Consider the following 15,473-nt stretch of genomic DNA (forward strand, 5'->3'; position numbering starts at 1 on the left):
GGGGAGTTTATAGAAAATGTGTTAAAGGATAAGGGAACAAACCAACAAAAAACAGGGGTTAGCTGAGAGGAGGGTATAAATAAACTGGGAAGGTAGTAGAAGGAGAAGGTAGTAGAATAAGAAGGTAGTAGAAGGAGAAGGTAGTAGAAGGAAAAGGTAGTAGAAGGTAGGGAAGGTAGTAGAGGAGAGGAGAGAAATGGGAGGAGAACTCTGTTGTGAAGGAGAAGGTAGTAGAAGGAGAAGGTAGCAGAAGGTAGGAAAGGTCGTAGAGGAGAGGCATGGGAGGAGAACTCTGTTGTGAAGGAGAAGGCAGTAGAAGGAGAAGGTAGTAGAAGGTAGGGAAGGTAGTAGAGGAGAGGAATGGGAGGAGAACTCTGTTGTGAAGGAGAAGGTAGTAGAAGAAGAAGGTAGGGAAGGTAGTAGAGGAGAGGAATGGGAGGAGAACTCCGTTGTGAAGGAGAAGGTAGTAGAAGGAGAAGGTAGTAGAAGGTAGGGAAGGTCGTAGAGGAGAGGAGAGGAATGGGAGGAGAACTCTGTTGTGAAGGAGAAGGTAGTAGAAGGAGAAGGTAGAAGAAGGAGAAGGTAGTAGAAGGAGAAGGTAGAAGAAGGAGAAGGTAGTAGAAGGAGAAGGTAGTAGAAGAAGAAGGTAGTAGAAGGAGAAGGTAGTAGAAGGTAGGGAAGGTAGTAGAGGAGAGGAGAGGAATGGAAGGAGTACTCTGTTGTGAAGGAGAAGGTAGTAGAAGGAGAAGGTAGTAGAAGGTAGGGAAGGGAGGAGAGGAGAGGAGAGGAGAGGAGAGGAGAGGAATGGGAGGAGAACTCCATTATGCTGCTAGGATTATAGAGGTAGAAAGGGGCATCTAGATGTGACTGAAATTTTAGGGTTTTGGTCAAAGTGAAGACGCTCCTTCACAGAATTATGTATGGAGGATCTCCATCCACTACCTCCTCCTCCACAGAATTATGTATGGAGGATCTCCTTCCACTACTTCCTCCTCCACAGAATTATGTATGCAGGATCTCCTTCCACTACCTCCTCCTCCACAGAATTATGTATGCAGGATCTCAGGGGCGTAACTATAGGGGGTGCAGCAGTTGCGACCACAACCAGGCCCTGTGATGCAGGGGGCCCCTGCAGCCCTCTCTACATATGGCCGGCAGCAGCATAGGCAGGTAGGGGTACCAGTGCACCATGCACACGGGTGGCTGGAGGTGGAGGGTGACTAGCAGAGCTCCATGCTCGACTATCGCACTGGCTGCTCTTTAGTTGTGCATTCCCCGCATGACCTGTGTCCTCGGCCGGCTCCTCAGAGTACCCCTCTCCTGCTCCATGCATTGCCGCTCAGTCCGATGTCTGTTCTCCCCAGCCAGAGTCCTGCCCCCCCTGAGTCCGGCCCACACTGCACTGCATACTTCTCCCGGGTAAACAAACTTTAAGTACACAGATGCAGTGCAGCCCTATGAGAGCCGGCTCCCGGAGGACACTGCAGGCTTGTCTGCCAGCCCCCCTTCTCCCCCGTCATACACAGATGATGAAAGGTCTTTCTGGGAGATATGCTGATCACCCGTACAGCACACTGGATGGAGCCCAGGCCAACATGGATAAGTGCACGGCCTACAGCTTGGTCATGGTGAGTGAGAGGACCCCATCCCCCACACACCATTACATACTCCTTCCATCTCCCCCCGGGGACAGGGACCCCTTCTCACGTGGGGACATGGACGCCCACCTCCCCTGGGGACAGGGACCCCTTCTCACCTGGGGGCAGTAACTTCATCTGCCCTGGAGAAAAGGACCTCATCTCTTCTGGGGATGGGGACCCCATCCTGCCTAGGGACAGTCCCAATGGGGCACTTAAAAATAAAAAAATAAAAAAACTACCGATACCAGTGGTAGAACTACAGGGCTCACAATGGTCATACCTGTGACCATGCCCTGGAGTTCCACCGCCGGACTCAGAGGGAAGGGCCCTGGCTGAGGTTCAGGGGGGCCCTTCATGGTTTCTTGCATCGGGGCCCTGAAGGTTCTAGTTACGCCACTGCAGGATCTCCTTCCACTACCTCCTCCTCCACAGAATTATGTATGCAGGATCTCCTTCCACTACCTCCTCCTCCACAGAATTATGTATGGAGGATCTCCTTCCACTACCTCCTCCTCCACAGAATTATGTATGCAGGATCTCCTTCCACTACCTACAGATTTCACAATGTGTATTTGAAGGAACTAATTTCCAAAGCAACTCAACGCCGATCCAGAATCCTTACACACTCACCATTCTTCATCTGTGACATTTCCTTGCCGATACCTTTATCTAAGGAGGAAGGTGAAAACCAGGTTAGAAAATGTTCTTTGATTTTTGGAGAACTCACATGAGCAAATAAAGTTTTACAGTAATGACCACTGTATAGCATTAGTTTTAGCATTCATGAACAGCTTGCTTATGATTGTGATTGGCTACAGCTAATCACATGGTACAGGTATCCAGGTACCATGTGATTACTGTAGGCCAATCACAGATCACAACTGTAAGCAAGCTGCTCATGAATGGAAACCCATTCATGACAGCTTGGTAACATTGTTATCATGTGATCCCTATGACCAATCATAGTGATCACATAATACTTGGTACCCGGTTACCGGTAATTGTAAGCTGCTGTGATGGTGCGGGGTGGGACAATTTAAAAGCCCAAAACACACATATTTGTGATTAAAATCCTTAAGGCTGCAGATGAACTTCACTAACAGACCTGTCCTCCAAACCTTCTGTAAAAATGGACAATTAAAATAAAAAAGTAAAACAGTTGCGTCGTTGGTGCACGTGTCTCAAAGGCATTTGGCTCCTGCCACCAGGCCTCTACAGCGCTCCCTTGTAGGGAGGCACTGGTGGACTATAGACCTAGTGAGGCCTTTTTTATAAGGCTGTCCCTGCCTTGGTCAAGCAAACATCATCAGGGACTATCCAAGGACATCCTTCAAAAAGCATTACCCGGTGAGGTCCTCCTTTAGCTAGCGGCTTTGGCAAAACAGAGAGACTGCAGCCACTTGCAGAGGCCTTATGAGCGATTTACTATCTACATTTGTGAGCAGATATATTTTATGTTGCATTTTTTAACGTGGAAGTAAACCCTTCTATCGTTTTCAGTCAAGGAAGCTGCCATCTTGGCCTCTAATGATTCTTCAGCTGCCATAATGCTACACATGTGATCAGTTATGAAACCAGCCATTGGATGGTTTGAAAGTTTGGTTGCGAGCACAACCAATGTGAAAGTTATCATTTCCGGCATGCCGGGAATGTAAGTGTTTTTTGAAACTGGGTTTACTCCCGCTTTAATAAATCTGTCATTGGATAATGCACTAGGCCAGTGCGCCCTCTGCTTTTATCTATGTTTCATGGCAATGCAAACTTGGCACTACATTAGGCAAGAAGGAAGTCCTGGGGCTCAGCATTACCTTGTCCCTATGCAAATTCAGAAATAGTTCCTTGCAAATGTAGCACCCTCCTAGGTGCTAGAAGAAGAGTATAGTTTTTGGATCTTTCTGCTTACCAGGTAGGGTGCCAGGTAAATTTAGATGTTCTCTGCCTACCAGGGAACAGGGATCCATTGGTAGGGTCTGCTCATGGTGCTCAGATGTTGCTCATATTGTCTGAATGTTTCACACTGGTCCAAAAGGATGGGGCATTATGGACAGTGAGAGGAAACCTGACAAATGAGAGCATAGGCATAGTTACAGCCCTGGCCATTGGCAGAGGAAAATGCCTCAGTGCATGCTGGGTGACTGTATATATGCCAATGGGCACTCGGGGTCTGCCATGTGACCTCATTTTACATTTTTGACATAAAGTTGAATAATTTGGAGTGCGGCTATCCAGCTACATCTTTTCTACTTCAGTTCCTGTTGCAAACAGAGCCAGCACCCTGTGGGATTGTGGAGACAGCTGTTTTGGGATAAGTCATTACCTTAGAGCGGTAATTCTTTGTATGTGACCTCAGGTGGTTGACCTGAAGGTCTGAATCCAAATAAAGCTGCAACCCAGATGTCCTGCAGATATGACTGGAAGGGAGACACACCAGAAAGGATCTGTTCCTGCCTACTGTGAGTACAGATCTGTGTCATGGGGGTTGTCATATGAGGGCCATCCCTTCAGCTAGTAGAGTCAGTGGATGGGTGTCAGTCAACGGGGATGCTAGCGAGTGTCCTCCTGAAGATAAAAAAAGTTGCATCAAGTCTGCTGTCAGAGCAAGCAAAGGACTTATGTCTCCCATACGAGTGCAGTATGGTATAGCAGAGATGTCAACCTGGTGAGGCCAAGTGAGAGTTGTCCACTTCTGTAAATAGTTCCAGTTGGAGTATCCCACTATTCCCTTCTCCCATCCAAGTTCCAACAATGAATACAAAAAAAACCAACACATTGATTATTGGATAATGAGCAGATGAGAGTATGATTGGTTGCGCGAAAACATCTAGTAGCTGCCAGCAGGAAATTCAGGGGTAAGTCCAGGGAAGTTCACACATAGCAATCCCTACGGGGCGGGCAGTGCTACACAAATTAGGGCCACAAGTTCAGATACTCACCTTGCAGATGTGAGAGCTACATGGATTACCACCTTATAGGGGAGATACCAAGAGAAAGATATAGAGATGTAGAAAGAATTAGGGAATAAGCTCTCTGATGGGTTGAAAAGGCCTTTACAGAAGCTTCTTAAACGAACCAGATTAGGTCTTAATCAATGAGTCTCTGAAATTAGAAAGGGCAGAAACCTGGTCATTGATGGTGCCAAGAGCTGAAATCTGGTCAAAACTCAATTTTCCACTCAACATTTTCATTTTTTTTTTTTTTTAAATCTTTACAGATTTATATTTTTTATCTTTAGCTTTTATATATATTTTTTTTGGTGCTGGGGTGAACACCCCAGGTTTCAACTTTGGGGGTAAGTTCATGAACTTAATGAAAGTTCAGATTCCAAATCTGGGAAAACCCAACATACCACCACAATAGAGATACTCACAGTAAATGAAGAAGAGACTGGAGAGGGTGACCAAAGCAAAGAAGGCAAATATTAGGAGGACCCCAAGAGGCAGCAACAACCGGTGCTGAGTATTCTTCGCAGGCGGAATCTCTACAGACGGAGAGGATAGTGAATAACCCTGCATGTATCAGACAGTATAATAATCCTCCAGAATTCTTATCTCACATAAAGACATTTTATATTCAGCTCGGATCATTTGTGCGCTCCACCTCACCATATAAACCTCTTATATTATGTTATTATTCTGACTGAATATGACATTGATGCAGGGGTCAAGTCCTGGGAAAAAAAGTAAGGGAACTCACCCAAGATTCCCCACCCCCCCACCTCAAAAATACAAAATGTGTGTATATCGCCTTTTCATCAGGGTCTGCAGAGTTCCCCCTTGCAGTGTAAGGGTGAATCCTGCAGATTCTGATGTAAAGGGGAATGCCGGGAACTCTGCCCCCTTCACTCTGCCCCTTAGTGTTCTCTGTATCCTTCACTCCCCCCCCCTGTAATGTCCTCTGTCCCCTTCACCCCCCCACATAACATCCTCTGCCTCCCTTCACTCCCCCTCCCAGTTACGTCCTTTGCCCCCTGTAACCCCCAGTAATGTCCTCTGCCCCCTTCACCTCCCCCTCAGTAATGTCCTCTGTCCCCTTAACCCCCCCCCCCCGCAGTAATTTCCAGTTCCTGGAAGAGTGGGGTCTGGTGAGATCTCAACTGACCTGTCAGCGAGGTGATGAGCTGACAGCGGTGTGGTGCTGTTCCTTTGTTGACCATGAGGTGGCAGCGGTGTGGTGCTGTTCCTTCGTTGACCATGAGGTGGCAGCGGTGTGGTGCTGTTCTTTCGTTGACCATGAAGTGGCAGCGGTGTGGTGCTGTTCCTTCGTTGACCATGAGGTGGCAGCGGTGGCCCCGTAGAGCGGAGGATAGGTGGTATCGGTAGTAGTGGACATGTGTGTGGCAGCGGGGTGAAGGAGGAGGAATTGGGAAGCAGAGTGGAATGGGGCACACCTGTGACATCACACACCAGGCATGCTGATTCTACGAGGTTTACCATTACACCGGGACACTCACAGCCGGTGTTTGGGACTCAGGAGTTGTAGTTTCCTCCTGCACTGCTCACTTCTCTCCAGTCTCCACCCAACGCCACCAGGAACTTGAGCATGGTCCGGACTACAACTCCCAGAGCAGCGCAGCAGATTGCCCTCCCAGCTCAGCCCGCCCCTGTTCAAAGCCCAGTCCTGCTAAAGGGAACTGAGTTCCTGCTATGGAAAAAGTACAGGAGCGCCGTTCCCATGCGTTCCCGCTGGACTTGAGCCCTGCATTGATGTGATATTCAGCCGAATTATGGATCTTCCACTATAACTTTATATATATCTATATCACATTATATCCTATAATAATCTCCTGCTTATACCGTATATATCTATATGGCATCATATTAAATCCTAAAATAATATTCTACTATAACTGTACTATATATACACTGTATATCTAAATCACACCTTATATCATATAATAATCTTCTACTATATATATATATATATATATATATATATATATATATATATATACATCACATATTAGTTTATTGTCATGATACAGCCAAACAATAGTGTAAATTCTGCCTGTGTGTCCACCTGTGTATAATTTAATCTCAGTATAAATACAGCTGTTCTGTGAAGCCCTCAGAGGTTTGTTCGAGAACCTTAGTGAACAAATAACATCATGAAGAGCAAGGAACACACCAGAGTTGTGGAGAAGTATAAAGCAGGGTTAGGTTATACAAAAAAAAATATCCCAAGCTTTGAACATCTCATGGAGCTCTGTTCAATCCATCATCCGAAAATGTAAAGAGTATGGACCAACTGCAAGACATGGCCGACATGGCAACTACCAAGACATGGCCGTCCACCTAAATTGACAGGTCGGGCAAGGAGAGCATTCATCAGAGAAGCAGCCAAGAGGTCCATGGTAACTCTGGAGGAGCTGCGGAGATCCACAGCTCAGGTGGGAGAATCTGTCCACAGGACAACTATAATGCCGCCGTACAAACCATCAAAATTTGGGCCAGCAAAAGACTGATGAGAGCTTTTTGTCGGAAAATGCGACCGCATGTACGCTCCATCGGAATTTTGCTGGTTTCGAATTTCCGCCAGCAAAATATTGAGAGCAGGTTCTTAATTTTTCAGACGGAAAAAGTTTCTGTCGGAAATTCCGATCGTGTATATGCAATTCCAAACGCGATTCAACTAGGAGACGGAAGCTATTGGCTACTGGGTATTGAACTTTCTTTTTCTAGTCCCGCGTACGCATTGTACGTCACGGCGTTCTTGGCGGTCGGAAGTTTGGTGTGACCGTGTGTATGCAAGACAGCTTGCAAGACGTTGGGAAAACCATCAAAGCTTTTTCCAAAGAAAAATTCAGATCGTGCATACGCGGCATTAGAGGCGCCTCTCTTCTCTTTTATACTCAGTTGTGACGTGACGCTTCTTGTATATCAAGACATCGCTTGTAGATCAAGTCAAAATGTTTAAAAAAATTTTTTTGCTTGTCTTGCAAAACGCTCTCAAACCAAGTTACTCTCAATCCAAGGTTTTACTGTATTAGTATTAGTAGACGTGTCCTATAAGTATAAATGAAGACTCGGGTCCTCAGCTGCCCATAATGGATGAAGAGGATACCCCTCATTATAGTAACTTACCTACGGCTGTTGGTGCGTCCCTCATTCTTTGAACTTTGAGATCATGTATGTTGGCATAAATATTGTCCTCGCAAGATTGCCCTGAAGAGGAACAAGAGGAACATAGACCTTCATATAAATAGTGTTGAGGGAGGATATTCAGGTAATGTAATTCGGATATAATGGAGCTCTGTGAGAGCGATGTATACTCGCTTTTCTGAATACCATTGACGTAGTTTAGATGATTCATGGAGACTTGAAAGGTTCCCGACAGGTTCACATTCTTATTTCACCAATAATATATACCAAGATATTTTTAAAGATACAGGGAAGAAACAAACAGGGGACTGGAGGGTAACCAACCTCCGGGACTTTTAAGACGGTACCCAATATCAAGACAGAGAATAAAATCAATATAACTTTATTGAAAATACAAATTAATATACCATAGAGTTATATATACATAAACTTTAACATTAGAACAAAATCGGACCGTTTCAAAGCTATCCAATTAGAGATTTAAATTAGGCTTTCAAAATGGCCGCCTTACCCAGTGGGTCTTTAAATTCATGGGATAGCTTTGAAACTGTCCGATTTTGTTCTAATGTTAAAGTTTATGTATATATAACTCTATGATATATTCATTTGTATCTACTCTTTGTTACTTTGTAATAATGTCCTTGCTTGAAAATTTGAATTTAATAAGGAATGTATCTGCCTTGATCAACTGAGGTTGGTCAGAGCAGATACTCAGTTGAACAGACGAATATGTGTTTCAAATTCTTGGGATGCATTTAACAAATTTATTGACTATTTTGTATATTTTTTCAGTTTCTCTGTGTAACTGTACACGCTGCAATGTCCTGAAGAAGCTCAGAAGAGCGAAACATGTAGAGAGAAAAATGCAGCATATATAATGTACAAAATCGGTAACATGTGTAGTTCTGTATGATTCTGCACTAGTTCTTGTATGTTAGGACTTGCTAATATTATTAATAATTAATAATAATTAATTAATAATAATTAATTATATAATTATTGCTTAATATTTACATATTTTCCATTTCCGGAAATGTTTTATATATTTGTATTTCAAATAAAATTATATTGATTTTATTCTCTGTCTTGATATTGGGTACCGTCTTAAAAGTCCCGGGGGTTGGTTACCCTCCAGTCCCCTGTTTGTTTCTTCCCTGTATCTTTAAAAATTTATAGTCTGAGATGTGGTACCATTTTATTTTTTGATCAAACCCCATCTATTTAAATCTTTTACATGTAATATACCAAGATATGTGGACTTATATAATGAAGTATAATTTAACATTTTAAGAATTTAACAGAACAACAGAGATTATTCGATTTTAGAGTTATTATTGCTGTCATGGCTTATCATGGCTCCTACTAGGGTCAGAGTGGAGTAGATCACTAAAAAGTAGTTTCCTCTAAATGGGACTTTAACTGCCTTACCCCCCCCCCCCCGGAAGATTTTACCCCCTTCCTGACCAGAGCACTGCGATTCAGCACTGCGTCGCTTTAACTGACAATTGCACGGTTGTGAGACATTGCACACGACAAAATTGACGTTCTTTTTTTTCCCTACAAATAGAGCTTTCTTTTGGTGGTATTTGATCACCCCTGCGTTTTTTTTTTTTTTTTGCGCTATAATCAAAAAAAGAGCATACATTTTGAAAAAAACTCAATATTTTTTACTTTTTGCTATAATAAATATCCCCCAAAAATAAAAATATTTTTTTTTTCCTCAGTTAGGCCGATATGTATTCTTCTACACAATAAGCGTATATTGATTGGTTTGCGCAAATGTTATAGCGTTTACAAAATAGGGGATAGTTTTATGGCATTTTTCATTTTTCATTTTTTTTTATTAGTAATGGCGGCGATCTGCGATTTTTATCGGGACTGCGACATTATGGCGGACACATCGGACACTTTTGACACTATTTTGGGACCCTTTTGTCATTTATATAGCGATCAGAGCTATAAAAATGCAGTGATTACTGTGTAAATGACACTGGCAGGGAAGGGGTTAACCACTAGGGGGCGATGAAGGGGTTTAGTGTGTCCTAGGGAGTGATTCTAACTGTGGGAGGGAGGGGCTTCAAGTCACATGACAGCGATCACCGCTCCCGATGACATGGAGTAGTGATCTTTGTCATGTCACAAGGCAGAATGGCTTATTTACATAGGCACTTCCCCGTTCTGAGGCTTCGTGACTAGATCGACGGGAGACCGGCGTACATTGAGTCTGCCGGTCCTGCGGGCACAGACACGCTGTATGTGGCGGGCGTGAGCACGCCTGCTATCCCCGGCTCTTAAAGGGGACGTACAGGTACACCCATTTGCCCGCTGCTGCCGTTGTGCCGGCGTATATCGAAGTGCAGCGGTCGACAAGTGGTTAAACGGGGGACTGCTTCACTAGGTTCAGGCAGTAGTTACTATCAAAATATTTATTTGAGTAAAGTTAAAGCGGGAGTAAACCCAGTTTCAAAAAACACTTACATTCCCGGCATTCTGGAAATGCTAACGTTCACATTGGTTGTGCTCTCAACCAAACTTTCAAACCATCCAATGGCTGGTGTCATAACTGATCACATGTGCAGCATTATTAGCAGTTGAATAATTATTAGAGGCCAAGATGGCGGCTTCCTTGACTGAAAACGATAGAAGGGTTTACTTCCACTTTAACAATATCACAAATATACAAAGCATGACAATACAGGATGCAGATAGGCAATGCAATAATGGATATAGAATGTGCAATAACCAACACTCTACTGAAACAATTATAACAACAGGTAACCCAACGCGTTTCAAATCTATCATAATGTGTCTCTTCTTCAGGGATGGGTGGTTACATCAAGACGATATTACGCCCTGCACATCGCATGACGATTTGCCAAACTTTTTGCACCCGATTTAAAATGAGTTTAGAAATGCTGCAGCCTAAAAACGACCAAATGGGCTTGGAGGAGATGGATGCACTCAAGATGGATAAAACAGACTGCTCAAGGTAAACTGTCAATTCACAGAGGGCGCTCTGAGCAGCACCCCCAAAGATGACTCGAATGTTGGCCTGGCAGAAGGACAAAGTTGCCGGCCTGTCAGGCTGCAAGGTATGTGAGGGAAAAGGACCTGGTCACTATGAAAAGACCCCATGCTTCAAATGCCAAAAGCTATTGTGTTCCCACTCGCCAAAATAGACGGGGCAAAAACTCAATGGAAAACAAAGCCTGGATGGGTCCAAAACCATCACGATATACCTCATGCCTATTAGGGACAGAGTGGATGACCAGGACTGGTTGATGCAATAGGGCAGATGGTGGTGAAAGCTACATAGCCGCCACGGAATGTTGGATGTGGCTGCTGGCTTAGCAATAGTGAGAGCCCTGAAAAGGCCACGGGCCAGAGTCTTCACCAGAACACCAAGAGGTGGAGATGTTGTGCTGCAGGTGGTATCCAGGTTGTGGTCCTCTGACTAATGCCGCGTACACACGATCGAATTGTCTGGCGTACCTAGTCCGACATACAATCCGGCGGATAGTCTGGCGGACTTTCTACCAAATGGACTTGGCCACACATGGACACACAGAAAGTCTGACCTTCGCTTGCGCGATGACGTACAGCACGTACGACGGGACTAGAAAAAGGAAGTTCAATAGCCAGTAGCCAATAGCTTCCTTTTTCGTACTTGCTTCTGAGCATGCGCCATTCTTAGTCCGCCGTACTAGCATACTGACGAACGTATTGTCCGCTGAAACCCAAGTCCGACGGGAAGATTGGACTGCAAAAATACTTTCTAAGTCCGCCGGACTTCACGCTGGAAAAGTCCGCTGAAGCCCACACACGATCGAATTGTCCGCTGAAATGCGTTTCGGCGGACTAAGTACGCCGGAAAATCTGATCGTGTGTACACGGCATTACCTGAACAGGCCACAATACCCAGGAATACAAACGAGATGAGGAGCAATGAACAGACTGACCTGCAAAGGGAGACATGGAGGTGAAGGAAGACTAGATGCAGGAAGGAGCACATAGAGTAACAGGAGCAGGATACACCTGGGGGAACACTGGGATCACACCGCTGGAAACAGGCTGGGACACACTGGGGACACAAGACTGTAAGCGGGTTACAACACACTGGGAATACAAGCAGGGCCGGTGCAGGGATTTATGCCTACACAGGCGAAGATGCAATTTGCCTGATCATACCAAATCTCCATCTTCCCCCACAGAAAGCAAAAAAAAAAAAAAAAGCCGACAGGGGTTATAGCCCTCCTTTCTTGCTGTTAGTTCTACTTTACCTAGTTAAAGACCAAGTCTATTTTTCAGACTTGATGTTTACAAGTTAAAATCGTTTTTTTTTTTTTACCTAGAAAATTACTTAGAATCTCCAAACATCATATATATATTTTTACGACACCCTAGCGAATAAAAGGGCAGTCTTTGCAATATTTTATGTCACACGGTATTTGCGCAGCGGTCTTACAAGTGCAGTTTTTTTTTTTTCAATTACACTTTTTTTAATTAAAAAATACGACAACAGTAAAGTTAAACTTTTTTTTAAAGCGGGAGTCCGCCGGGAGTACGCCTTTTTTTTTTTTTTTTAAAGCCAGCAGCTACAAATACTGCAGCTGCTGACTTTTAAAATAATGACACTTACCCGCCCAGCGCGCCCGCAATGCCGGCACCCGAAGCCGCCACCATCTTGGGTATGGGAATCAGGAAGTGGAGCCTTTCAGCTTCATTTCCTGGTTCCCTACTGCACATGTGCGAGTGGCGCTGCGCAATAAGGATGGACCCCGCTGTCCCTGGGATCCGTGTGTTTCCCAGCAGGCAGCGGGGGACCTTCGGAAAGGGGCGTAGATTCTGCGGAAAGGGGCGTACCTTCTGCAGAATCTACGCCGGAAGTGGGTGCAGATACCTGTACTGTACAGGTACCTGCACCCCCTCCCCCCTGAAAGGTGCCAATTGTGGCGCCGGAGGGGGGGAGGGTTCCAATGACCGGAAGGTCCACTTTAGAGTGGACCTCCGCTTTAAATATTGTGAATGATATTGTTACACCGAGTATATTGATACCCAACATGTCACGCTTCAAAATTTACAGGTAAGAATTTAATAAGGCCTGTATGTAAACTCACTGCCAAGTATATTCCCATCGGCAATACGTTTAAAAGGATAAAGAACACAAGGCTGGAAGCAGGCTGGGACACAAGGGCTGGGACATACTGGGAACACAAGGCTTGAAGCAGGCTGGGACAGAAGGGCTTGGACATACTGGGAACACAAGGCTGGAAGCAGGCTGGGACACAAGGGCCTTGACATACTGGGAACACAAGGCTGGAAGCAGGCTGGGACACAAGGGCCTTGACATATTGGGAACACAAGGCTTGGGCATACTGGGAACACAAGGCTGGAAGCAGGCTGGGATGCAAGGACTTGGACATATTGGGAACACAAGGCTTGAAGCAGGCTGGTACACAAGGGCTTGGACATGCTGGGAACACAAGGCTGGAAGCAGCCTGGGACACAAGGGCTTGGACATACTGGGAACACAAGGCTGGAAGCAGGCTGGGACACAAGGGCTTGGACATACTGGGAACACAAGGCTGGGACACAAGGGCTGGGACATACTGGCTGGGACATACTGGGAACACAAGGCTGGAAGCAGGCTGGGACACAAGGGCTCGGACATACCGGCTGGGACATACTGGGAACACAAGGCTGGAAGCAGGCTGGGATACAAGGGCTTGGACATACTGGCTGTTACATGCTGGGAACACAAGGCTGGGAGCAGGCCGGGACATACTGGCTGGGACATACTGGAAAAACAAGGCTGGGAGCAGGCTGGGACATACTGGCTTCGACATACTGGGAACAAAAGGCTGGAAGCAGGCCGGGACATACTGGGAACACAAGGCTGGAAGCAGGCTTGTACATACTGGCTGGGGCATACTGGGAACACAAGGATTGGAGCAGGCCTGGACATACTGGCTGGGACATACTGGGAACACAAGGCTGGAAGCAGGCTGGGACATACTGGGAACACGAGCCTGGAAGCAGGCTGTGATACAATAGAAACACTATACTGGAAGTAGAAGCAAACTTTGAGAACACAAGGCTGAAAAGAGGCTGAGACACAGGCTGAGACACAGGAACACAAGACTATAAGCAAGCTGCTACATACTGAGTACACTAGGTTTCATACAGACTGGGACACATTGGGAACACAACCCTAGAATCAGGCTGGAACACACTGGCTGGGACACACTGGCTGGGACACACTGGGAACACTAGCCTGGAAGTAGGCTGGTAAATGTTGGGAACAAAAAGCTAAAAAAAAGGCTGGGACACACTGGGATAACAAGGCTGGAAGCACGCTGGCTATTTATGTCAAAATGATCTCTCTATGGCCAACCACGTCAAAACTGCCTCAAAGTGATCCTCATTTTTTTTTGTCCAATGTCTGACTGGACAAGCCCTTTTTTTTGCCACCTTGGACAGACTCCTGGCATGCACACACACACACACATACTGCCCCTGCAGCCATTTGTCTCCTGGGGAAGGAGTCTTCTGTCCCCCCCCCCAGGTGAAGCCATGAACTACAGACAGACCCTTGAATATAACGGGTGTGTACACCTGCATACTCAGCATGCTGGTCTCTGGTAAGACCTGGACACAGTCATAGAGGCTTTTTCATACCCAAAGCTCTTTCCAGACCCTGGTCTGAGAATTGCAAAACCCAAATAAAACTAAAAGCTTTGTTTTCCCCCCTCTGAGCTGGACCTCTGGAGCCCAATTTTTGAGACCCCTGTGTTGTCTTCAATTAGGGTTGCCACCTCATCCCTTTAAACCCGAACACATATCAATTACACAGGTTCTGAGACTAATTTAATGCAGATAAGGCACCAAGTGAGTTTAATTACCACCTTAATCAGCCTCAGAACCTGTGTAATTAATATGTGGTCAGGTTCAAAGGGATAAGGTGGCAACTCTATCTTCAATCCTCCTAATACAGTGGCAGGGCCTTGCACTGTCTATATCTCTTTTCAGGACAAGACTACAGACCAACCACCCCCACCCAATATTTTTCTTCATAACTCAAATGTGTTCACCGGAAGTAGAATATAGCAGATATCAGCTGACAAGATTTCTGTCAGGATCAAATAGAATTGTTTTGCCCCAATTAAACAAATATCACCAAACCGTTTCAATGGTGTATTTACCAGACCAGAAGGGCGTAGATAAGAGGGGCTCATTGATTACACACCCTTTAATGTTATTTTTTTCAGAATTTCTGCCTCCCTCTGTATTCATTAATTATTTATGACCTACCTGGCTCCATCTCCAGATTTTCAGCTCCCTTCATTGCCAGCTGCAGACAAAACACGATTGTGGGCATTGTGTTATCTGCATCCTTAATATCTGTTGTTATTATCTTTGTAATCTTTTTAAAAGAAGCTGTCACCCCCTTACTGTATCTCAATTTTAGCAACTTAAAAATGCCACAATAAAGGGGAAGTGTGTGGAGTTCTGTAATATTCTGTATTTTAATACTGCGATCTAAAGTGTGCCTGCCAATGACCAGTATATTTAATCTCAGGGGGTTCTGGACTGTGATTGATTTATAATTCGTTGAAGTGTATTACTACTTATCAAAAATAACTTTTGCTTGTTCAAGTGTGGACCATCACTTGAACCGGCCACATTGGAGGGGAGGGGGTTGGATGAGGATGAGGAGCAGAGCAGACACTGATCA

At 45.2% G+C, this 15,473-nt stretch overlaps 1 protein-coding gene across 1 annotated transcript in view; it reads right to left on the bottom strand.

Annotated features, from left to right (window-relative positions):
• LOC143962525 (asialoglycoprotein receptor 1-like) overlaps positions 1-15,116 on the bottom strand; it is a 37,371-nt gene extending 22,255 nt beyond the window's left edge. The window contains exons 1-3 of the mRNA XM_077471799.1: positions 15,050-15,116; positions 7,721-7,801; positions 2,271-2,309 (exon numbers count right to left, since the gene is read on the bottom strand). Coding sequence (XP_077327925.1) covers positions 2,271-2,309; positions 7,721-7,801; positions 15,050-15,116 — 187 coding nt within the window. The remainder of the gene's footprint in view (positions 1-2,270; positions 2,310-7,720; positions 7,802-15,049) is intronic.
• Positions 15,117-15,473: the final 357 nt, after the last annotated feature.

Source organism: Lithobates pipiens, unplaced genomic scaffold (genome assembly GCF_037356315.1).
Source record: "Lithobates pipiens isolate NorthernLeopardFrog02 unplaced genomic scaffold, aLitPip1_a1.2 Scaffold_8, whole genome shotgun sequence".
In the NCBI taxonomy this organism is placed as follows: domain Eukaryota; kingdom Metazoa; phylum Chordata; class Amphibia; order Anura; family Ranidae; genus Lithobates; species Lithobates pipiens.